The 24,956-nt window shown below is 45.9% G+C and overlaps 1 protein-coding gene across 2 annotated transcripts; it reads right to left on the bottom strand.

The window, feature by feature from the left end:
• Nucleotides 1–9,342: 9,342 nt before the first annotated feature.
• Nucleotides 9,343–24,909, bottom strand: CCDC77 (coiled-coil domain containing 77). 2 transcript variants are annotated; one of them, XM_034780560.1, is made up of 13 exons: nucleotides 24,788–24,909; nucleotides 24,066–24,120; nucleotides 21,313–21,529; nucleotides 19,474–19,616; nucleotides 18,048–18,144; nucleotides 16,413–16,485; nucleotides 16,007–16,104; nucleotides 13,790–13,938; nucleotides 13,216–13,462; nucleotides 11,980–12,105; nucleotides 11,699–11,851; nucleotides 10,789–10,910; nucleotides 10,326–10,416 (listed from the first exon to the last, which is right to left on the bottom strand). In XM_034780560.1, exons 2-13 carry the CDS (start codon nucleotides 24,101–24,103, stop codon nucleotides 10,413–10,415), a joined length of 1,467 nt encoding a protein of 488 aa, XP_034636451.1. In that variant the 5' UTR covers nucleotides 24,104–24,120; nucleotides 24,788–24,909; the 3' UTR covers nucleotides 10,326–10,412. The 2 variants fall into 2 exon arrangements, with proteins under 2 accessions (XP_034636444.1, XP_034636451.1); XM_034780553.1 differs by lacking the exon at nucleotides 10,789–10,910 and having other exon boundaries at nucleotides 9,343–10,416.
• Nucleotides 24,910–24,956: the final 47 nt, after the last annotated feature.

The raw sequence follows: 24,956 nt of genomic DNA, 5'->3' as shown, positions 1-24,956 counted from the left end.
AGTGGGTGGCAGGGGGTACACAGGCCCTCCCACTCCACTGCATCCCAGCCCGGGACCCTAGCAGCAGCAGAAACTCACTGCTGTCACTGGGGATCCTGGCCGCAACACACTGACATAGGCTCTGGCAGTGCTGCAGCCAGACTGGGATCGGCTGCCCCCGGGCTACTTCCACACTCCCCCTCATATGGTACCTGGGCCGTAGTAGTGTCCTCGGTGCTCTCCACCAGCATCAGTTCCTCCGGGTAGGTAGCGAGGGGTAGGTTCGTCTCCTCCTCGGGGTAGCTGGTGAGTCAGTAGGCCGGTCACGGCCTGCTGCTGTCTCCCAAGCGGGAGCTCGGCCACAGACGTCTGCTCTCTCCACCAGCTTGTTCTCCAGTGAGCCTGGCAGGCGGGCTTTTATACTTCCGGGTCGGCGCTGTGACCTCTGAGGGGCGGGCGCTGGACCTGGTGGCTCCGCCCATGTTGGTATTAGGGGACGTTTGGCCCTCAGCAGGGCTGTGGGGTATCCCACCGCCTCACTACAGCCACCTATTACCTCCTAGGCTTGTGTATACTTGAAAGTTACATCAGCATAACTACATCTGTCAGGGGTGTGAAAAAACACACCTTGTTCTGACATAGCTGTGCCGACATTACCCCCAGTGTAGATGCAGCTGTGTTGACAAAAGAATGCTTCTGTCGATGTAGCTGATGTTATTCGGGGTGTCATAACTATAAAGGGAAGGGTAACAGCCCTCCTGTGTACAATACTATAAAATCCCTCCTGGCCAGAGACTCCAAAATCCTTTTACCTGTAAAGGGTTAAGAAGCTCAGGTAACCTGGCTGACATCTGACCCAAAGGACCAATAAGGGGACAAGATACTTTCAAATCTTGGTGGGGGAAAGGCTTTTGTTTGTGCTCTTTGTTTTGGGGGTTGTTCGCTCTTGGGACTAAGAGGGACCAGACATCAATCCATGCTCTCCAAATCTTCTGAACAAGTCTCTCATATGTCAAACTTGTAAGTAACAGCCAGGCAAGGCAGGTTAGGTTTATCTTTGTTTTCTCAACTTGTAAATGTACCTTTTGCTAGAGGGTTTACCTCTGTTTGCTGTAACTTTGAACCTAAGGCTAGAGGGGGTTCCTCTGGGCTCTTTGAATTTGATTACCCTGTAAAGTTATTTTCCATCCTGATTTTACAGAGATGATTTTTTCCTTTCTTTCTTTAATTAAAAGCCTTCTTTTTAAGAACCTGATTGATTTTTCCTTGTTTTAAGATCCAAGGGGATTTGATCTGGACTCATCAGGAATTGGTGGGAGGAAAGGAAGTGGGGGAATGATTAATTCCTCCTTGTTTTAAGATCCAAGGGGTTTTGGATCAGTGTTCACCAGGGAATTGGTGGAGGAGTCTCTCAAGGCTACCCAGGGAAGGGATTTAGCACTTGGAAGTGGTGGCAGCAAAACCAGATCTAAGCTGGTAGTTAAGCTTAGAAGTTTTCATGCAGGTCCCCACATCTGTACCCTAAAGTTCAGAGTGGGGAAGGAACCTTGACAGGGGAGGTGGTGTTCCATTACTGGCAGAAAAACCCCTTTTGTCAGTGTAGACTATGTCTATGCTATTGGGCTACGCTGGCATAGCTATGTTGGTATAGTCTCCGTAGTATAGGTATACTCCTTCACACCACTGCGTCAGCACTCCCCACTCCCTGCCCCATTTGCTGAAAGCTTCATTCATGCTTTTATCTCCTCAGGCCTTGACTATGGAACTCCCCACATCCCAGCTGTAGAGACTCCAGAATTAGTGTTGCCAGGTTTTCGACCAGAACGCCCTGTCGAAAAGGGACCCCGATGGCTCCGGTCAGCACCGCTGACCGGGCTGTTAAAAGTCTGGTCGGCAGTGCTAAGGCAGGCTAGTCCCTACCTGTTCTGTCACCGTGCTGCGCCCTGGAAGTGGCCAGCTGGTCCAGCTCCTAGGCGGGGAGCCGAGGCTCCGCGCGCTGTCTCCGCCCCAAGCACTGGCTCCACACTCCCATTGTCTGGGAACCACAGCCAATGGGATCTGGGGGGGCAATGCCTGTGGGGGAGAGCAGTGTGTGGAGCTTCCTAGCCCCCCCGCCTTGGAGCCGGACCTGCTGGCTGCTTCTGGGGCGCAGCACGGAGCCAGGACAAGCAGGGAAACTGCCTTAGCCCCACTGCGCCGCTGACCGGGAGCCACCAGAGATAAGCTTACACCGCAAGCCCCTGCCGCAGCCCTAAGCCCTCCCCCCAAACCCGGAGCCCCCTCCTGCACTCAAAACCCCTCATCCTCAGGCCCACCCCAGAGCACACACCCCTAGCCAGAGCCCTCACCCCCCCTGCACTCCAACCCCCTGCCCTAGCCAAGAGCCCCCTCTCACACTCTGAACCCCTCAGCTCTGACCCCCACCCCAGAGCTCATACCCCCTCCTGCACCCAACCTCCTGCCTCAACCCGCAGACCCATCCCACACTTCAAGTCCCTCAGCCCCACCTCCAAGCCTGGAGCCCCCACCTGCACCCCAAACCCCTCACCCCCAGCTCCACCCCAGAACCCCCATCCCCAGCCCAGAGCCTGTATCCCCCCAACCACCGCAACCCCCTGCCTCAACCCGCAGCCCCTTCCCATATTCCAAATCCCTTGGCCCCACCCCCCAGCCTGACGGCCCCTCCTGCACCCCAAATCCCTCATCCCCAGCCCCACCCCAGAGCCCAACCAGAGCAGCAGGGCCGGCTCCAGGCACCAGCCGACCAAGCACGTGCTTGGGACGGCACCTTGGAAGGGGCGGCCAATCTTCGGGTGGCAGGGGGCGCTTGGGGTTTTTTGTTTTTCTGGGTTTTTTTGGTTTGGTGGGGCGGCGCTCGAGGTTTTTTGTTTGTTTGTTTTTGTATGAGCGGCACACGGCACTGGGGGGGCGGGGGCTTTGGCGGCGCGGCGCTGGGGGTGGCGGCGGTATGGGCGGCCCGGTGTGGTGATCGGGGGGTGGGGCAGGGGTTTGGGCGGCACGGCACTCGGGTGGGGGTTTCGGCAGCGTGGCGCTGGGGGGGCAGGGGTTTTGGCGGCGTGGCGTTTGGGGGGGGGGGGGGGGGGGGGGCGGGGGGGTGCTCGGGGGGGGTGTTACGGTGGGGCGGCGCTCTTTTTTTTTGCATGGGCAGCAAAAAAGTTAGAGCAGGCCCTGCAGAGCCCTCACCGCCTCACATCTCACCCCCTGCCCCAGCCAGTGAAAGTGAGGGAGGGAGGGGGAATGTAGTGAGCGGGGGGTGGAGCCACAGGGAAGGGGCAGGGCTAGGGTGTCTGGTTTTGTGCGATTAGAATGGGGGTTCTCAAACTTCATTGCACTGCAACCCCCTTCTGACAACAAAAATTACTACATGAGACCAGGAGGGGGGAAATGAAGCCTTAGCCTACCCAAGCCCCCAATTAGGGTGGTGGGGGGCCAAAGGACTTCAGACCTTGGCGCGGGGGGCCTGTACTGTGAGCCCTGCCATCCAGGAATGAAGCCGAAGCCTGAGCCCCACAGGTTTCAGCTTTGGCCCTGGGCAGTGGGGCTCAGGCTGTGGCTCCGGGCAATGGGGCTCAGGCTTTGGCCCCAGGTGGTGGGGCCTGGGCTTTGGCTTCAGCCCCAGGCCCCAGCAAACCTAATGCCAGCCCTGGCAACCCCATGATAGGGTGATCAGATGACCCGATTTTATAGGGATAGTACTGATTTTTGGGTCTTTTTCTTATATAGGCTCCTATTACCCCCCACCCCCATCCCGATTTTTCACATTTGCTGTCTGGTCACCCTACCCCATGAAAACAGGGTCGTGACCCACTTTGGGTTCCCGACCCACAGTTTGAGAACCGCTGGATTAGAAAGTTGGCAACCCTATCCAGAATGTGTGGCATGAAGCTCCGTACCCTTTTTAGATGTACTGACAATAGTTTTAATATCAGCGCCTTCTCCAAACATCTCCACTGGCTCATTCATTTCAAGATCCAGGTGAAAACTACCATCCTAGACTGCAAGGCACTTTATGCTCTTTTTCTATTCAGGACCTCAAAATTGCCTCTCTTTGCATATCTAGAGCCTATCTTCTCTTCATCTCTTCCCACAGTTTGCATTTTCAGTTCCTGCATCTCTCCACCTCATGGATACTCCAGCTGAGATTTTTCAAAGGAGCTTTATAAACACTTTTCATTAATTGTAATGGAAGGTATATGTCTGAATCCCCTGAAAATCTCAACTTCCCTCTCTTTTTTTTTTTTTTTTTGTGTGTGGAAATCTCATATTTAGTTCCTTGCATACATTTCCTCCTTTCTCTCTTTCTTATTTGCCTTATAACTAAATGCTTTACATTTTAAATTACAAAATGTGTTCACATGCAATATGTTTTCTGTAACTTATATACTATCCAGTTTAATTCTGTAAAGCATGTTGCAGTCATGGGCGGCAGGTATCAGAGGCAAGGGGAGGCTTTGCCTCCCCAAACAGCCTAGCGTGGCCCCGCCCCTAGGCCAGAGTGCCTCCTGCAGCGACTCAGGGCCGCCAGGGCAGCTGGTGCTGGGCTGCCTGAGCACCGCGACTGCGGGCGCGGCGACCGCACTGCCCCGCCGCCCAGAGCTGCAGGTGCTGTGGCCACACTGCCCAGAGGTAGTGGGCGCTGAGGCTGTGGCACACCAGGGCTGGGGCCTTGCCCCCCCTCCCGCCCCCAGCTGTCCGGCGCTGCGGCCACAGTGGGGGTGCTTTGGGCTCCTGCGGGGGAGGGGGAGGCAGAAGGGAAAGGAGGGCCAGGGCACAAGGGGAGGGCCCGGGGGTTAGCCTTCCGAGGAGGCTGGTCACCAGCCACCCATGGTTGCAGTAGTTTTTATGAAAGATGTTACACAAAATAAAACTCTGTAGTATTGTCTCTGTGAAAATGCTGAGCAAGTTGCAACTTGCATATCTACAACTTAAAAATGATGATGTCCTGGACAGCATGTCAGAACCTTGGTACTGTGTGTTATAACCACAGCCTAAGATAGATGTTTACAGTAAAAGCAACAGCATCAGATCTCTAAATCAATATAGCGGAGTTCAGAGAGTCCTGGATAAGTAGGGTTGGTGAAATCCAAGCTTGTTCTTTATATCACACTCATTTCAATCAATGCAGCCCTTGTTGTCTGCGTAGTGAGACACCCACTTGCATTGGTATTGAAGCTCTGTTGTGTAACACAGCACCCACTTGGATTTCCTTAGTAAAACAATAAACTATTATTATTAATAACTTGTAATGTGTTCCCTGCACCCAACGCAATAGAGTTTACAAGACATGGTGTTTACTCAGTTTAAGTGGACACCCAATCCCTGTCTAGAGGCCCTGAGTATGCAGTCTGACTGCTAGTATGGGGGGTTCAAACCATGCAGTTGTACAACTTAACTGAAGGGGCAGCTGTTCAGACACTTCAGCAAAGAGGTCCTTTCTTCAGATAGTTCACTAGTCACTGGAGGGATTAACCAAAAGCAACAACAACAACAAAAAAACATTTTAAATAATCTGCCTAATACTCCTTTGCCCTCTCACTTGCTCAGCATTTAGTCACTTGTGATGGCATAGTTTCACTAGTTCTTCATTTATCAAGGAGCCTTCCAGAGCAGAGAAGGCCTGCACTAATGGAAAACACAAATAGGGAAAAATCACCTTTCCTTTTTTGGCTCAGGCTTTACACTAAAAAAGGGGCACAAGTGAAAGCCTCACTTGTTTTTATTTTGCAGGTCACTATCATCTCCAACCCCATGTCCCTGCCACCCTTGCTGTAAACTAAATATGCGGTGCAGAATCCCAGCTCGTAGGACATCTTAAAGCTGTGTACCGTGGCAACTTGCCCCACATGCTTGGGAATGGCTGTTTAGGCTGTGCCATTTTCCAAGGGGAAAACAGGGGTAGAATTACAATTCAGAGTGACTTATGAATATTAGTACAAAATAGTGTCAAACTTTTCGAAGCCATCTTTCAGACAATTTTTCATTTAAAAAAAAAAAAAGGCCCTTTGTCAATTAAAAATAAATCAACTGAAAAATTTCAACTAACTCTAGTGATTATGCAGTTTTGAACGTGGGAGAACCTGACCTGCGTACTGGCCAGGATCCTGATTGAGCAGATCTACTTTGCTGTAACAGACAGTATTAAATGCATCTGTTTGTTATAATAAATTATCCGAACCCACTACACCGTTTCATAATATGCAAAAATCTAACTGTACAGGAAAGTGAGACGTTCAGGAGGCGATTTTGGTCCCAGTCAATTAACGGCTTTAAAAGTTAAAATTGAGCTCAGTCTCATATCCTGTTGAAGTGCCTGCTTGCGTTATCATAGAGTTGTTTAGGATTACTGGGTTGGTACATTCCAGCTCCTGAATGCTGGACTGCATGCACAAGGTCCATCTACACTAGCAACATTTGTAAGTGCTTTTCCAAAGCAGCGTTACTAATGGTGTAAGCAGTTGTGTAGACTGGACACAAGTGTTTTTACCTCCGAGTTGTGTAAACTTGCTCTGAGCAGGTTAGCTGAGGTAATGGCTCTATATTATGTTGTTGATAGAGGTGCAACTGCATGATTACTGAAAAAAAAAAAAAATCTTACACTTATAGAAAATTCAGAGTTTAAAGCCAGATGAGACCATTAGATCATCTAATCTGACCTCCTGTGTCTCACAGGCCATTACATTCCACCTACTTACCCCTGTATGGAGACCAATAACTTGTTTGCCTAAAGCATATCTTCCAGAAAGGCATCCAATCTTGATATGAAGATATCAAGAGTGAGAGAGAATCCCCCATTTCCCTTGCTAGTTTGTTTCAATAGTTAATCACCCTCACTGATAAAGATTTGCATCTTATTTAAATTTGTCTGGTTTCAGTTTTCAGGCACTGGTTTCTGTTATGCCTTTCTCTGCTAAGAGCCCTTTAGTATTTGGTATTGTCTCCCTATTAAGGTACTTACATACTGTCATCAAGTCACTTCTCAATCTTCTTTTGAGAAGCTAAACAGATGAAGATCTTTAGGTCTGGCTGCAAGGCATTTGCTTGACTATAGCCATAAAAATTAGTCATTCTCCAATGTTTTAACATCCCTTTTAAAATATGGATACCAAAATTGTACGCAGTATTCTGGTATCGGTCTCACCAATGCTGTATACTTCTCTACTTCTATTCACTACTCCCTTGAATGTACATTCAAGGATCACATTAGCTCTTTTTGCCACAGGATTGCACTGGGAGCTCATGTTGAGTTGCTTGTGCTTGTCTATTATGACCCCTAAATCCTTTTCAAAGTCCCTGCTCTCCAGGATACAATTCCTCTATTCTGTAGGTATGGCCTGCATTCCTTGTTCCTAGACGTATGTTAATACAGCCAAATGCAAAGTTATACATTTTACTCGAATGGGTCTATATGACGGCCTTCTCCTTATTATATACCACTCCACCAGTCTTTGTGGCATCTGCAAATTTTACCAGCAGTGATTTTATATTTGCTTTCAGACCATTGATTAAAATGTTGAATAGCATTGGGCCTAGTACCTTTCCCCATGGAACCCCACCAGAAACACCCCCATTTGATAATGATTCCCCATTAGCTACTACTTTTTGAGATCTGTCAGTGGCACAGTGATCGGTTATTTAGAGTCACCTTTGGGCCCCTGGCATTGGTTTGTTTTGGAAACGGACATTGGAAGCAATGCTTTTAAATATACATCACATGGATTTATCAGACATAAGAAAAACAAAAGTAACACTTTGTGCCTTCTGACCTTGGAGGTGACCTATGACAAGTTTCCAAAATAAAGAAAGGGATTTACAGAGTCAACAGTAGTATAATTTTTGCAGTGGGGAGGGGTTCACGTCTTAGGGACACACTGAAAACAAAACGGCTTGGGCAGCACTTGGGTTTTGCTGGATAGATGCTTTGACAGGCACAACAGGAGTACCGTGATGTTTGCTTTGCAATAAGCACAGGGCCATTGCCATGCTGCTGGGTTTTGCCTTTCACATGACACTCAGTACTGGAAATAGGGAGCTGTGAGGAGAGAAACATTTATTTAAATAACCCGGGATTAAACAAGCTGCACCTACTGGCTGTCATGTAAGGAAATGCAAATATCTAACTCGATGAGCAATTCCTTAACTCGGAGGAGCTGAAAAATTGACAGAGCTCAGGAAGCCAAGTGCTGGCTTCTTATGAGCAAAAACTTAAGGTAGGTGGAAGCTGCAGCACAAGCAGCTAATACATAATGTGATTCAGTAAGGCCATCAGGAGCCAGATTTTTATATCCTAACTCACAGTGAGAGCATATGAGAACTCCCATTGACTTAAGGGAGCTCTTGAGTAGTAAAGTGAGACTATTGGTACCTCTGGCCACAGGAATATACCCCCATCCACCTGGCTAATTTGCAGGGATTGTCAGAGACAGCAAGTCTGTTACAAAGAGAATGCACTAGTGCAAGAGGACCCTTTGCCTCACTTTTCTCTCACACACAGTATGAGCCAGGATCCACTTTGGCTACCACCCACCAGCCTGACTGAGGTTGGCTATACTTATCCCTCTTGTGGGACTTTCAGCAAGAAGCGCTAGCAGTAGATCTGATTGGAACGGGGAGCGGGCACCTGTGTTAGCCACACCCTTCAAAGAGAGAAGAAAGGGAACCACTTGACAAGGAAACTTCCAACTTCATTTTTAATTTTAAAAGTCTGGATTACAAACATTAAAAAAATTAAAAAAATAATTTAAAAAAAAAATCACAAAAATTGATTCTTTGTCCAGTAAAAAAATAAAATTAATTAAAAAAAATCAGGAGCCCTGGTGGAATATGCCAGAGATCCCAGAAAGGGATCAGCTTTCTGACATCACATTTGGCAAGAATGGTATAGGGTTACAGCAAGAAACTCCATCAAGGCACTGAGACATCTTTATAAACATGGTAAGTCTTCTTCCCATAGTTTGTGCGTAGGAGGTAAGGTGGGGAGTTCAAGTTGCAATATGCTGCATTACAAGTAAAGTACTATATACCCTGCAAATACAACTAGGCTTTAGACTAGTTACAAACCACTGCCAAGGTCTAGCCTATCCTCCAAACTGAAATCATCTTGTTACCTGGTTTGGGGACAAGGGTAATGCAACCAGGGTTGTATTTATAGTATAGACAAGCTCTTTGGCCTCATCTGCTCTAGCCTTTATGCTCCTTCAAAAGTTTTCCACCATTGTTACTGCCCATTTATATCCAGCAGCAGTCAGAGGTGCCAGTGGCTGCTAGTAGTTTAACTATCGTGTTGTTCAGAGCTGTAGGGTTAGACAACATTGGCAGTTAAAAAGGCAATGGCTGGTCTATATCAGGACTTCCGCCACTGGTGGAGATGAACTGATGGTGCCTTCAGTGGGACCTTTTAGTGAAAAAAATGTTAGAGGGAACACAGCTTTGGAGTGAGGGGTAAGAGAAAGTTGTGGAGGTTTGAGATGAAAATCTCACAAAAGAAGGAGCTTTATAATGTGGCTGTTTCCCTTTCTGGCCTGTCCAGGCTGACAGAGAATCATGCCAACAGAAGCAATTTGAAAACACGCTTATGCTGTCCAGGATATATAGGATTTCAGAGTGTTTAGGCAGAATTAAATAGACACTTTCTAGATGAAGTAGGGATCTAGTTTAGAAAATGCAAATTATGTCCTGGGTGCATTAAACATTATTCTGATGTTTAGTCTTTGTTTAAAAACAGCTTCTCTTAATACAGTTCTCATGACTGTAGAACAGGGCCTTATACAGTCCCTCGCTTCTTGAACAGCATCAGGAGAGAATATTTGAGTCCTGGAGGATTAGTTCCTCTCCATGATTATCAGTTACACATGTAGCTTTTGTTGTGTTCGGCTGCATTCTGGACAGCAATACATTTTGCCCTGTGCTAACAGTAGGTGAAGGTGCCTAGAGGCTGTAAACATGTCCTATGGAAACACTACAGAAGTTACAATATGACTTCAATATAGTCTACAAATGATCTCATCTACTAGGAAAGAGCAGTAGAGCAAGGCATGCTAAGATGAAAGGAAGTTCCCCCCCCACACACACAACCTAGCATTAATTTCCACAAACTATCCAAGCCCCACAGCACACTGATATACCCTTGATTCACAGCAAGTTACGTGTTCTTAAGTTTCTGTCACAGGATGCCGGAAAGCAGATTTATGAAAGTTTTTCTTGAAAATGTGACCTTCCTAGCCTAGCACTGGTCATGTTCCGTGCACCATTGTGCTGGGTGATGCATCTGTGTCAGCAAATCCGTAGCTCGTTTTCCAAGCCGTAGATTTTTGCCTTCAGGTTTCTTAGCTCCCCTTGAATTTTCCGGGTTCGTCTGTTCCCTTGACGGACCTCATGCAGAATTGCGAGGTCCTGGTCTGGTCCAATGTTCATGGTCACCTAGAGAGAGAGAGAGAGAGAGAGAGAAAAAAATAAAACCAGAAAGACTTGGCCTATGGTGTATGATCTGGAGAAAGTTATGAAGAGATCAATCCTGTCCAAGGAGATTCATTGTGCCTAGCAAGGGGAAACTACAACCACAGTGTGTCTGAGCTGCCCTGACATCATACATGGAAAGGAGCCCCAGGATGGAGTGTAGATAATGTAGGGGTCTTGTTAGTATCATGTGGGTGTCCTGCAAGTGCAATGGAAGAGGGATTTCTAAAGTGTAATTGGAAATGTATCAGTAAATGGTCAGTTGTTTAACAAATCATTTCCAGTATGATTTAAAAGGACTCATTAAAATGTGACAAATTATATATTTCTTATTACCCAGCTTTTTTGTACTTAAGTTTCAATTGTAGTCCCAGGAGACATCCTCTACAGGTGGTACTGAGAAGCATATCTTGCCTTGGCAGAAGACTGCATTTGGTTATCGAATAGTTCTTTTTGATCTAAAATAACCAGAATGATTTAGGATCATGGTTGTTATGTCTAGCTTGTATGTTGTATTTTACTCATGCACCCCCTTGTGGTCAAGTATGTAATAAGAACAGGACAATACAATTAGGCTGAAATAATTGACATGGATTTGATTAACCATTTCCTTTTCTTTTCTTAATTTCTGCAAGTTAACCATTCCTTGTGGTATCATGTGAATAACCCTTCCTACGCAGGATATTCCAGAAGTCATTATATTCTATACACGACCACCTGAACTTACTTCTGCACTTTGAGCCCTAATTCTTTGCGCCAAGTACTCAGGTCTGCTCACACTGAAGTTGATGACAAAGCTCTCATTGACTTCACTGAGAGCAGAATCAATATCTAGAACCTTCAGGAGAAAAGCCAAACAGGTCTGCAACACTCCATACAGAATATACTTCTGCAGTTAATACTTGCTTCACAGTGGCGTTGGGAGAATTAGGTTAAAAGCATTAAAGAAGTAGCATAACTCAGTGCCCTAACTACATCCACTGTATAATCACACCAATCCCTAGTAATTTGGATGCCTATTCAATTAACAGCTATGAATATTTTTCTCTTCACAATATACATATAACCTGTAACTTTCCATAACACTGAAAGGTACCATATGTTACAAGTATCTAAAGGCCCAAGTGAGGAAACACAGGAATTTCCAATAACATAGGCTCCAAGGATCCAAAAATTCAACCCTCCCCTCACCCGCCCACAGGCCAATTCCATCTCAGCCCTTGCCCCAAAGATGATCAATTATTACCTTGAAGAGCTGTTTCTCTATGTCCTTCAACCTCTGCCGAAGTTGTTTGATGTCATTCTTGAAGCCCTCCACCTCCATGCTACGCCGTTTCTCCAGGGCCTCATATCGTTGGGTCATTAGCTGCAAACGCTTCCCCATCTTCTCTGAGCGCTCCTGGGGATAAGAAAGCACAATAGAATTTGTAGGGAAGGGCACCATCGACAACACAAATATGGAGAAGGGGAAATCAGACAACTCCAAGAGTTGCAAACCCATCCTGCAGCAGCAGACAGAGGATTTACCTTGAAAAGCTCTTGGCCAACATCTCCTTCTTCACGAATTCTAGCCAACTCACCCTCCAGAGCAACACACTGTTCTCGGTACATATCTGCCAATCGGTGCGCCTGTGTTAGCTGCTCCTGTAAGGACTGGAGCCCAAGAGAAAGAATTAGGATTAATAGATGCTGGAGGTAGGTAGCCAGTACACACAGCATCTCCCTCCCTAAAGAACAAAGGTGGGACGCAGGGCAATTGTCACAACTCTGTGAGTGCTCTTTGGTGGAGATATCATGACAGAAAATAACCAAATGAGTATCCCTAGAAATTGGAGTTGGCGCAGGTAGCCAGACAAGAAAGATTAGAGATCTAAGAATGCAAAAACTCCTTCAAATTACAAGAGCAACTCTGTTCAGATGAGACATTAGAGTACAAAACAAGCCTGGTTCTATCCACCATGTAGTCATTAGAACCCACAACACTTTTTTTTTTTTTAAAATAGCAAGAGTTGGTCCCACTGTCCTCAGTCAAAAATTCCTCATCTCACATTCCTCTCTCCATCTCAGGGGTGGCTGCATTTCAATGGTGGATAAAGCAATTCCTCTAGGTATATACTGTGGTTAATAAACTGTTATGGGTACATGTAATATGAGGGCAGTACAAGTTCCCATGGTTCTCCCTGCAAGTACATTAATTTGCTGAAGAAAAAAAAACATGCTGCTGGATGGGAGCAGCAGAACTGTGAGCGACGTTATTCCCAAAAAAGCAGTGTTCTCACAAGAGCAGGCAAAACACAGAGTGTGTTCTTCCTACCAGTAGTCAACAGAATTTATTCCAAAGGATGGTTGCCCATTTCATGCTTGGAAATACCTAGTCCTAATAAAGAGCCTGAGAGCTGTGCAACAATAGGTCACTTGGCAGGTGGAACAAGCTGAGGAGCTACATGCTTGTTTTGGATGTGGAAGGAGTGGGGGATATTAGTCTTGTGAGACAAAACCCCGTGGAGCGCTATTATAAACTAATAAGAGTTCTAGCTACATAGCATTTTATCTTTAAAGTCAATAAGCAACAACATCCCCTGTAAAGTGAATCTTTCTATGCCTCAGACAGCATAACAAATGTATCCCGGTATGGAGAATTCCCACTCTAAAACAGGGAACACCAGTTTCTCAGTAAAGCACCATGGTGAGATCCAATCCTAGACTCTCTCAAACCTCCATCCATAAACAGGTGGATTTCTTTTTAAAGGGAACAGCAATTACCTTGAGTTCTCCACTCTGTGCTTTCCAAATTTCACTTTCTGCTTGAGAAATTGGCTTGATGTCTCTCTCCTTCTTCTTCTCTCTCTCTGGCTCCCTGCTGATGATAAACTGATCCCTGCTTACATCAAGCTTCCTCAGCAGACAGTCCTTCTCTGCCATCCATGATTTCTCATTGGCTCGTGCATCGAACTTCAGCTGAAGGAAGTCACGCGTACTCTCATACAGCAGGTTTTGAGTCTGATGGAGCCTGAAGACAGGGGTTGCACTAGAGTAATAATATCACTGCCTTCCCCAATTCCCTTCATCTTTCACCTATATTCTCACTGGGAGTTTGAGTGGGCATGGGATGAGAGGGGCCAGGAGCTTCCCTCACATATTTTCAAGGGCCAAGCTCTCCTGGGATGAAAAAGGATTTTTAGTTAGTAATTTATTCAAATCAATCAATCTCCAATTACATCCCAAGCAACTGACCAAATACTCTGCTTTTCTGCCTATTAGGTTGTAAACCTATAGGTGATTTTTATATTCTGGGTTTCCTGCCATGATTAAACCAGAACCATTCTCTTGCACTCACTTATCTGTTAGGGTTTTGATCCTGTCCTGGTCCCTCTGATGCTGGACCTGCACTTCCTCTATGTGAATCCGTCTGTCCTCTAGCAGTGCATCAAGCTGCTCTTTGGATAACCGGGTCTGCTCTTCCATCTGAGCCTGCAGGGCCTCCACCTGGATTGGCACACAGGGAAGGCATAGAGTGAGATCCTGCACCAGGCATGCTGCCTTGCTTGAGAGCAGGGCCGGCTTTAGGGCGATTCAGCCAATTTCCCGGAATCGGGCCCTGCGCCCCTAAGAGGGCCCCGCAATGTCCCGAAGGAGCTGCCGCCGAAGTCCCGCCACTGTCTTCGGCGGCAGCTCAATCGCTGCCGCTGTCTTCGGTGGCATTTCGGTGGAGGGTCCTTCCTTCGCAACAGCGATTGAGCTGCCGCCGAAGACAGCGGTGGGACTTCGGCAGCAGTTCCTTCGAATCGAGCCCCGCAGTGCCTAAAGCCAGCCCTGCTTGAGAGTCCTGTTTAAATTCCAGGTTAGGCACAGACAGTGAGAAAACACCCCCTGCCCTATAATGCTTTATTACATACATCTAATTTCTCTGCAGGCCTTGAAGTTAGGAGCAATCTGCTTTGGCGCTCTAGAAGTTTCCTGTAACAGATTTCCCTACCTGGTGTGAGAGAGACACTTTACAAAAGGTGGATCAGATTCTTCATTCATTTCCTGCATTGGGCACAGGAAGGAAAGTGGAAGGGCAAAGGTGAATTTAAGTCCCTTTTGTGCATCACTAATTCTGGCCACTGTTGCAATTTAGAGCAGCCCTAGGGCTCTCATCATCCAAATGCTTTTCTTGTTTCATGCCAACCTTACCCCCCTTGTAAGTCCACCGCAGAGAGAGCTAAATAAATTGGGAGTAAGTGGGAGGCACTGCCAGGATAGCATAGAGTGGAGATGGGCAAGCCCAATGTAGGGATAGAGGGGATAGGCAAGCAGCATGTTTGGCTGTCATATAAACCCGTGTGACACTGTATGGAATATGTGGAACACCATATGTGGGCACCAATATTATAAAATTGCAAGGAATCTGATCAGATATGTTGTGTGAGGTATCTGCAAAAATGTTACAATTTGCCAAGTATGATAATCTGGTTTATGTTTGTATCACCTTTGTATTAGGAGTTATAGATATGTACGGTATATCTGTATTTCAAACTGGTGCTATGCATCTGGGTGACACCCCCAGACAGATTGGCATCAGCACCACCTAGCCTACTTGATGGCCCACCAAGGGACATCAGCTGTACAATAAACCAATTAAAAGATCAGGGACCACACCTGATGAGTCAGCAAGTCACGTATGGGCATGCCTATGGACAGAGAACTCTAAGGTTTTTCCATGTGCTGTGAAGCTTGTGTTTGGAATACAAGAAGTGTAAGCCTTATGGCAAAATAATATAAAAGGCAGCTGCATCCTCTCCATTTTGTCTTCAATCCTGCTTCCTACCTCTAGAATAGCTTTTCTATAACTGACGCTCTGAACAAAGGACTGAATGACCCATCCAAGCTGTGGATGTGTTCCAGAGTGACTTTCAAGCCAGCCAACTCACCAACACTGCTAAGAACCTGATACAACATGAACTTTATAGTCTGATGTATGTACCAAAATTGCTTTACCATTTAACAATTCTCATCTTGTTCTTTCTTTTATAATAAATCTTTAGTTTTAGACACTAAAGGATTTGCTGGCAGTAATACTGACCTAGTAAGGTGACAGGTTTCAGTGGTCGCCGTGTTTGTTTTTTTTTCCTGATACAGACTAACAAACCAAGGAGTCCTTGTGGTGTCTCTAACGTGCCACAAGGATGCCTCGTGGTTTTTTTTGACCTAGTAAGGTGGCTGTCTCTTTGGGTCAGAAGAACATTTTGTATATGTGAGCAGAGTTTTGAAATAACTCCTCATTGTACTGGACCAAGGTGCTGATTGGGAGCCAGAGAACTGGAATGCAGTAAGAGGGCTGTGTGATTCCTTCCTCCCCCCAACTCCCGCGATAACTAATGTGGGGGATCAATCAGAAGCACAGTTTGTGACGGATTGGTGAGTGGTATCCACCAATCTTTGGGAGAATCTGCTCTCCCTTTTGCAGCGTGCCCTGACCTTGCCATTTCCAGTGAAGGCACCCCTATGTCACCACAGGTCACACCATGCACAGGCAGAAGTTGCATCTGTTGATCAGTAAATGCTCTTTTACCTGCAGTAAGAGTGTTTGGTTGTCTCTGTGATATCTCTCAGGACTTTCTGGTTTCTCTCCTTTTGCTGCTGGCTTTGATGTGCTTCTTTTAGTGCCGGCTGCAGAGAACAAGATTAATTGAGATAACTACTACTCTACTCCTTTCTCCTAGCCTACGTGTGAGACTTTGCCCAGCAGGGAATATTGTAGGTGTGCTGGCTGGCCTGAAGGAAAAGGAAAGGAAGAGCTTGCAGCTACTGCACCACAGCATCTTCCAGCAGGAGTCACTGCAGAAAACATTCTAGCACTGGCTTTGGGGAGCTCATGGTGACTGCACCCTCTTTACACATCCAGCGCTATCGTGATATTTAGCCACCCCCCAGATACTTGTCGTCTTGGCTGGTATGGAAAGTCACTTTTGGGGTACCTGTTCTGGAAGTGTAAGTATCGCTCCGTTCATGTGGATCCCTGGATTTGACTGGTTTTTGAGGAACGGTGACCTAGAGGAGCAAAAACAGATCTGTTACCTGAACGTCCTGCATTTGGTTCTCTGAGCCCAGTCATCAAGAATGAACGCTAGAGTGTGTGGAAAAAGACTTAAAAGAGCAGCATGCCCATCGGTGCAGCAGGAGCAAGGTAAAGACATTTGCAAAAGAAATACCAGCATTGAGAGCAGATGTCCGCTACGATGGGGCTGCTTGAACGTTACATTTTCCACCTCTTACACCATTGTATAGTTCTCAATGATTGGGGATTGGTGACTTCAATGGGAACAGGATTAGGCCTTTAGCATAAGACCGAGCATTCAGATGTGTGAGGGAAAGGAGAAGCAACAGTGTGCTTTCTTCTCCACTTACCCTCTTGCCAGCTGGCGCACTGAGAAACATAGGTACAACAAATCTACATATACCCATCCACTTAAACCCAGGAAAAAATCAAAGGCAAGAACTAACTGCTTGGTACAGCTATGGATCCTGATCTAACTTGTGTGCGGAGATCCACTCAATGCAAGAAAAAGCGGCCATTAGGGAGCTGACACAGTTCCCTCATTCTCATGGCACTTCTGCAATGGCTCCAGCTTCAGTGTTTACACCAGCTGGCCACAATCCCCAAGACACAGTATGCCAGTAAGGATTTAGCTCTGGACATGTCCCTTCCCCACTCCCTCTGCCAGGGAGTTCAACTATCCGAACCAACTGAGAGCTCCCGCACACCAAAGAAAATTCAGGGCTGCTTTCAAGGGCTTTTGCACAACCTGAGCAGGGCAGATGGCAGCAAGCAACCTTTAAAAGCTTTTTTTTGTTTGTTTGTTTGTTTTAAAGCAGATTACGCAACTGGGAGCCAATCACGCTCTCCGGCGGAAAATTAAAACAAAAAACAAACAAACAAACAAAAAAAGCAGAAGCCCAGCCCCCATGGGCAAGCCCCAAAACAAGCAACACAACACACTACTTAAAGAAATGAATAGGCAATTACATACACAAAAGAAGCCTATATAGGCTTGATGGGCGCCACTTGGCAGCCTGCAGGAGGGACTAGACAACAGCAGAGAATGTGGCCCATTATTTCAAGTCTCACTCTGCACCCTCACATCACAGGATGCCCTGGTTTTGCCCCCCCTTCATGCCCTGAATCACAGTCGTGACCTTTCTGGTCAAACAGGACTTGTGTATGGGACTTCAGATCCATATACACACTGCTGCAGAGAGTCACCACTCTTGAAACCTGTCACACTTACTCTCCTGGAGGACAACATACTTCCTTTGCAGCTCTCCTGCGCAGCAAATGAAACCCGAATTTCTCAGCACTAACTACCAAGACAGAGGGAAGGCCTCACTCTTTGTCTTGACTCCCAGCACTAGTTTATTACAGCACATATCAGACCAACACAGAGCCAGCTGAATTTCAAACATCCACGTTTTCTGGCAACACTCTCCATAGTTCTGTTTTGTCTCTTTGGCTCCTCAGTGGCAACTCACTGTGTGGAGCTTCTAGGGGCTGAACCCAAAGCAAAATCTGCCAGAGAAGTGGCAAACAGGCTATTCCCAATGAATGGTCTTACCTTGTGTGGAGGCTCCTTATGAAAATAGGTAATTTCTCCTGTGTCTGTTCCCACCAAAGCCAAGAGATGCTGAATCTTTTTTCTGTCTTCTAGCTCCCTGGAATTCATGGAGAAGCATCAGCACATTTCTATTCCAAAATGCATCAAGCCTGTACTCTCTCTAGAGGTTGTTACTGTAGTTAAAGGAGCAGCTCTAGCCTGTTCTTCAGATTGTCACAGCCCATGAGACAATGTTGTCCTTAAGCCAGACTGCTAGAGACCCAGTTAACACTGAAGATGCATGGGAGGAGTTTCCAGTTCTGCTGGTGCAGTGAGGAATTCCCCTTTTAGTACAGCCTGACAGTGGTACATGGGCTTATATAGGGATGGCAGATGCTGAAAGGACAGGGTCTGTGAATTTATTAATAAAAAGCTCATAGTCCAGGGGGAATATGACCTAGTTAGGAAGATTCAGAAGACTGAGAACCTCCTTTGCCTTAGAAGCCCATGTATTCCACCACAATCTGGAACTTGATGGATATACAAGATTTTAGGCACCCCTTTGAGGGTGCACAAGAACACTACCCACCACACATAAAAGGAGACCCCATCAAGCCAACCAAAAACTGCTGAGATTAATTCCCAGCCAGAGTTCAGAAGCATCTTAGGGAGGCATGTGCTTCTGAGAGCTAATTTGGTGCAGCTGAATCTATTCAGGCTCATTACCTTAAGAAAGACAAACAGGGGGTGTCGACCAGAAGATAAAACAGGTAGCTCTAGGGAAAACAGAGGTCTGTGTTTTCTATGCGTTTCCTGCTTCTAAAACTGCAGAGAGGAAATGCAGCTAAAGAATTATGCCAAGCTCATGTTAAGTTGAGTTAAACCAGAACCTCCAAGCTGAAGTAGGTAATTTTGTGATCGAACCTGACCCTTTGGTAAACTTTTGCTCTTTGTTATACCCCAGCCCTGTTTTGTGGGCCTATATTCTGCAGCAAGATCCTTGGATCCTCGGTTTCTCTGGTACAGCAGACTAGGAGTCCTGCAGCAGAGTCATTTCACTTTTTTTTAAAAAGGAAGTTTGTAATAATTGGATAATAGTCAGTACAGTAGATCCCCATAGAAGGGAGAAGCAACAGCAGCATTTCTTTTGTCCAGTTCAGCATTTGGGAAGATTTTATAGGGCCTGATCCTCAGAAGTGTGGCACACCTGCAATTTCCACTGATTTTAGACCCATAGTGAGATTAATAACAACTTGTATTATAGTGCCTAGGTGCTCCAGTTACAGAGCAGGACACTGGAATGTGCTGTACAGACACAGAACAAAAAGCTTTCAAGATGGCTCTACTAATTCATGTGGCTTCCAGAAACACTACCTGCCCATGAGAAACAGCTAAGAAAACTCTTCCCCCCCACCATCTCCATCCCTATCCCCTCCCAGCTTCGCACCTGATTTTCAGCCGGTCATTCTCAGCATAGAGGCGCAGCACATGTTCCCTCTCCTGGAAGAGGTAAACTTGCATGTCACTCAAAGCCTTCTGTAACTCTGCAATCTCCTGTTCCCGTTGACGCATTTCCCACTGTAGTTTGTGCTATGGAGAGAAAACAGGGCATGTGAAATGATACTAAGCATCTGACAACAGAGACAAAGAGCAGCTTTTGCCTCAGATGACCCTAGCCTGCATCTAAAACTAGCAGCTGTTTGTGTCAAATGACTAGGATTGGCAGAATTTGCTGTTTGTTTTTTATAATTGATGAATACCCCTGAATTTTATTTTTATCAATTTAAGAGTTTTCACGGTTGAGCAAAATTATGTTTTAAAGCATTTTTTTTCAATTTTTATCACTTAATTTTTCACAGTTGCGGGAGCTTATGGGGATGGGGCAGGTCAGACAATAATTTGAGGACAGTAGACATTGAGATTCAAAACATCAATGATCATCATATGTCAAAACATACAAAGTAAACAGCCTTAAATCAAACTAACAAGTTCTCAAGTGGCATTTTTCTTACTTTGCCTATCTGTAAATTTTGATCATTGATGGAAATATTTTTTTCATCGGTTTGTGTGTGTACCCTGAAATAGATTTATCAATATTTACTGATAAAACCCCAATTCTTCCAAGTTCACAAATGCCTGACTTAAATTGGACCACCAAACTTTAACCAGCAGAGGGCAGTATTGGCAGCTTGTCTGGAGAAGACTTTTCAACAGTGAGCAACTCCCACCATGCAATGCTCTGCCTTGATGCTTGATGGAGCAACCTATCCTAGATGTTATTCTCAAAAACCTCCCCTGGGTTAAGGTTGGGGTACTGCAGGGTTTAATAATAAGCATTCTGACCAATTACAAAATTGGTTCAGCGATCATGGTTTTCATGGGGGAGAAGTAACTAACTCATCAGAAGAGCATTCCTGTAGGAGAGGGACCTGGGAGACCTGCAATGTTTGGCGCTTTTCCCCGCTTTGACCCAGATGTGCAGCTGAGATATTTCCTACATCTCCTGAGGGTTCTCAGTCTGTTTCAGAGATGGCTGATTCACGAGCAGCTCAGTGTATAATGTTTTAAAAGGTGGTCACTCCTCTCCCAGCTACCTCCTCAGTAGAAAAAGTGCCAATTTTACAGGACACAGCAACACAACCACCCTGTGACTGATGTAATGAAGCATTAGGAGATCATCCTGCTTGTTAGAAGAGGCTCCATTTTGTAGTATAGTTTTTACTTAGATTATAAGCTCTTTGGGCCAGGAACCACTTTTATTTTGTTTTTACAGCACCTAGCACAATGAGGTCATGGTCCATGACTGGGGCCTCCAGGTGCTACTGCAATATAAATAAAGTCTGTCCCAATAAAATGCTCATTAATTTTGGCCAAATGACCATTCACTCACTCTTCACAGGTCCACTGTGGAGTGCAGGGCAAAGGAAAAGGGTAGTGCAACAGACCAGGTGAACATCTAACCCAGTGTTCAAAGGTTAAGAAAACTCCAAACAGCATAAAGGCTTCCCACAAGTAGAGCCCAATAAACTAAAACAAAAGGACTTCTCTCAGTAAGCATTTCTCCTCCACTGGCTCTTAAATTGGGAAACCAGATGGCAAGAATTCACCCACTTCTAGTGGTTCAAGACATAGTGATTCCCCTTCAGCTCAGTCCTGCCACATTCCCCAGCAATTCCCTTCATGAATTATGTCAGCGATGTTAAATCTTCAACTAAAGGAGAGTATTAACCCTTTCTCTGCCAACCAACGGTGTATATATATAGTCCATCACCAGTAAGCTATTTACCTGCTCATCATATGTTCCTTTGTATCTCTCTAGCCTTCTCAAAAGGTCCTCGTGTTCTTCATCAAACTCAGCGATCTTCTTGCGATAGTATTCCAGCAGCTCCCGGGAGGGACGGAGGAAGGCCAGGCGCTCACTGATGGAAGGGAGAGGAGTAGAATCCCCCTGACTTGGAGTTGGAGAATTGGTGTATCTGGATGAGACACGGGGGGCTGCCAATCTGGACAGAATGGTGGAACACACACACACACAAAAATAGGTTTCAGAGTGGTAGCAGTATTAGTCTTTATCAGCAAAAACAACAAGGAGTCCTTGTGGCACCTTAGAGACTAGGGTTTTAGCCCACGAAAGCTTATGCCCAAATACATTTGTTAGTCTCTAAGGTGCCACAAGGACACAAAAAAATGTTGCTAAAATAATGAAGATGAAGGAACCAATGGCCATTCATTCATACAAGCTCACAGTACCTTACAATGGTGACTGTTCTTGCGGCAGAACTACTTTCTCAGACAAAGTTTGAGCTCCACACAATAACTGCACTAGAATAATGTTAAAAATCTGATTTCAAGGAAATAACCTTTTTTAAAAAAAAAAAAGGAAACAAAACTGTATTTAGCTTTAGTACTACAATACATTTAGTTCACATCTTCTCTGCCTCCAACACTCTGAGCTCAACATTACTAAAACAGGATGTGTGGCATTTTGGAGATACAAAAGCTTATGTCCAAATAAATCTGTTAGTCTTTAAGATGCCACCAGACTCCTTGTTGATTTTGTGAATTCAGACTAACATGGCTACCCCCGATACTTAATGTGGAACTATGCAGTGTTTTTGTAGCAGTATTGGATATTAGAGACAAAGGTGGGTGAGGTAATATTTTTTATTGGACCAATTTCTGTTGGTGAGAGAGACAAGCTTTCGAGCTCCATAGAACTCTTCCTCAGGTGTGGGAAAGGTACTCGGGATTTATGGTTTATTACAATAATCTGTAAACCACTAACCCCCCTTTCTGTGTTATGGCTACAGGGGTGTTAACAGGCTGCTTCACCTTGAATGGTCCCTTAAAATATGTGCTAACTTCTTATGCTAAATTATCAGTTTGATCTTGTATTTAGTTGTGAAGCTCTTAGTACCTTTCCCAGACATGAAAAAAAGAGCTTGGTGTAGCTCAAAAGCTTCTCTCTCACCAACAGAAGTTGGTCCAAAAAAAGATATTACCTCACCTACCTTGTCTCTTTAGTGTGGAACTGTTTGCCCACCCAAGTGTGGTGGGAAGGGAGGTGCCTATTGGAGGAAAAGGGTGGGTGGTGTTTTTTTGTGAGAGAAGAGTCAAGGGGAATGGGACAAGGTTGCTGGGGAGGGGTATCTGAGAAAAAGCAGGGGCAGAGAAAGAATAAGGGTTACCGGGGGTAGTAAACAAGTCTGCTTCTAGACAGAAACACAAAAAAACAGACACTGGATAGAGAATAAACACACAGAGGAAAAAGATGTGAGGTTCCAGTAAGCCATGTCAGTCTGTAGGGAAAGATGTCAGAGGTGACAGTATCAGAGCACTGAAGTGAAGGAGGAGTAGGGAGAGAAGAAAACTCCATTCAATCAGAAAAGATGTCTGACTGCTGAGTCTAATGTACATTCTCAGGGTCCTACTGGATTATCACTGCTGCTTGACACAACAGCAGCTAGAAATTTCTTTACAAGTTCCGGTTCAACAGGACTCATAGATTTTAAAGTCAGAAGGGACCATTATGATCATCTGGTCTGACCTCCCGCAAGACTGCATCCTTTCTTTTAATCTGCACAGAAATAAAACTCTCACACTCTGACAGCGTGGGAAAGAGAGAAAGTTTTAAATGTGTGTATTTGGCACCTAAATAGGATATTTAGGGATACACTAACATCACACATATATGTCAGCATGCAAAATCCACCTGCAATTGTGATTCTAAATTTTGGCACAAAAACTGAGCTTTGTGAATCATTAATTTGTAAATTTGGAATGTGTTTGAGCAAGTGCAAGTGTAGATGTGCATCTATACACAAACCTCAGGCTTCGCTCTGAAAACTTGGCCCTTAGTAGCCATGTTGAGTAGACTGCCTTGGTTTTCAGATGTCAACTTAAAAGGACTAAGAATAAGAAAGCAGCTTAACTAAGTAATTATTTGCTAAACAAATCCATTGCCAGAACCTGGCTGGATGCTTAGACCTCAAGAGCCAGCCAGATGCGTCATGAATGCATGAGACCAAAGTGATGGTGACACTAATGGGAACATCTAGAGACCTGTTATCACTACTGCTGCTCACAACAGGTTTTTGATATATTAGAAACCTGAGAAATTCAAGACCTTTAATCGCCAGACATTGTAGATGAGTGCTGAAGATACATTAATACAACCATTTTGTATAGCAGCTTTCACACCAACTGTATATGAAATTGCTTTAGAGTTAAATAATAGTTATAGACAAACAATAGCAAAGGGAGAAAATAAATATAATTATGGGTAAAAAAAATTGTTTTAAATTATTTGAATTAGAGTACTGTTGAGGAGTTGCAGAGGAGAAGACTCTCATAGCAACAGTGATAACACTATGGGATAGCAGAGATTGGACGCTGGCCTTAGACCAGTGTAACGAGTGGAAAAGGAAGATTGGAGCTATGCAATATGATGGAGGTTAGAGCTAGTCCCAGGAGAGCAATTTAGAAGCTAAATGAAGGGAGGCAGTGGAGCTGTTTGAGAATAGCAGCAGTCATACTCACCTTTTGGAGGTGGGGGACATTCCTGGAGAGGAATCCATGGTGCTCACTCCACCACCTACAGAAGTGACAACAATGTACATTTTAGGAGCAGAGAGCATATGGCCAGCTAGGCCGGAAAAACATATCAACACCTCTCTAGTGACCTGTATGGAATCGGGGTCCCTGGTAGAACAATGACTAAGACTGTGCCAAACATGCCCAGTGATGTTTAAAAACCACTGACTGGGCAGGATTTTTGCAGTTCCTTCTCAATTGCATGAAACTGGTCCCTAGATTCCTGGGGGGGAGGGAGGGAGAAACCCAAACACCTGTGAAACAGTTAGGATTTGCACTCAAAATAAAATAAAATAAAAAAATCCCTATAGCTATTGAGAGCAAACACCTTGCACTTTCTAGAGTTCTGAATTTTCCTATATTTCAAATTGTCCTGTCCTGCCCTGCCAGCTGGTCCCTACCCCGCATCCCCAGCAGCGCCCTGCCAGCTGGTCCCTACCCCGCGCCCCCAATAGCGCCCTGACAGCCGGTCCCTACCCCCCGCTCGCCCAGCAAACCAGTCGGTGCCCCCCGCCCCCAACAGCGCCCTGCCAGCCAATCTGTGCCCCGCGCCACAACAGCGTCCCCCCCAGCTCCACCAGCCGGGATGGGTCTACAGGAGCCAGACCCCGCTTCCCCCACCCTTTGCCGCCTCCCAGCTACGATCCCAGAGCGGCGCCCTCGCCCACCGAAGCGCGAACCCAAGCGCCAGCTGCTGCTCAACGGAAAAGAGCCCCACCAAACAGCGAGGCGGCGCCAGCGGCAGCCAACCACAAGCTGCTGCCGCGTTCGGGTCCGCTCCGGCCCGCTCGCCGCGTGGCCGGGCCAGCTCTGCGCAAGGCTCTCTGGGAAGCGTAG

The sequence above is a fragment of the Trachemys scripta genome, chromosome 1 (assembly GCF_013100865.1).
Source record: "Trachemys scripta elegans isolate TJP31775 chromosome 1, CAS_Tse_1.0, whole genome shotgun sequence".
NCBI lineage: Eukaryota > Metazoa > Chordata > Testudines > Emydidae > Trachemys > Trachemys scripta.
The sequence above is the reverse complement of the archived record's forward strand: the minus strand, read 5'-3'. Positions and strand labels throughout refer to the sequence as shown.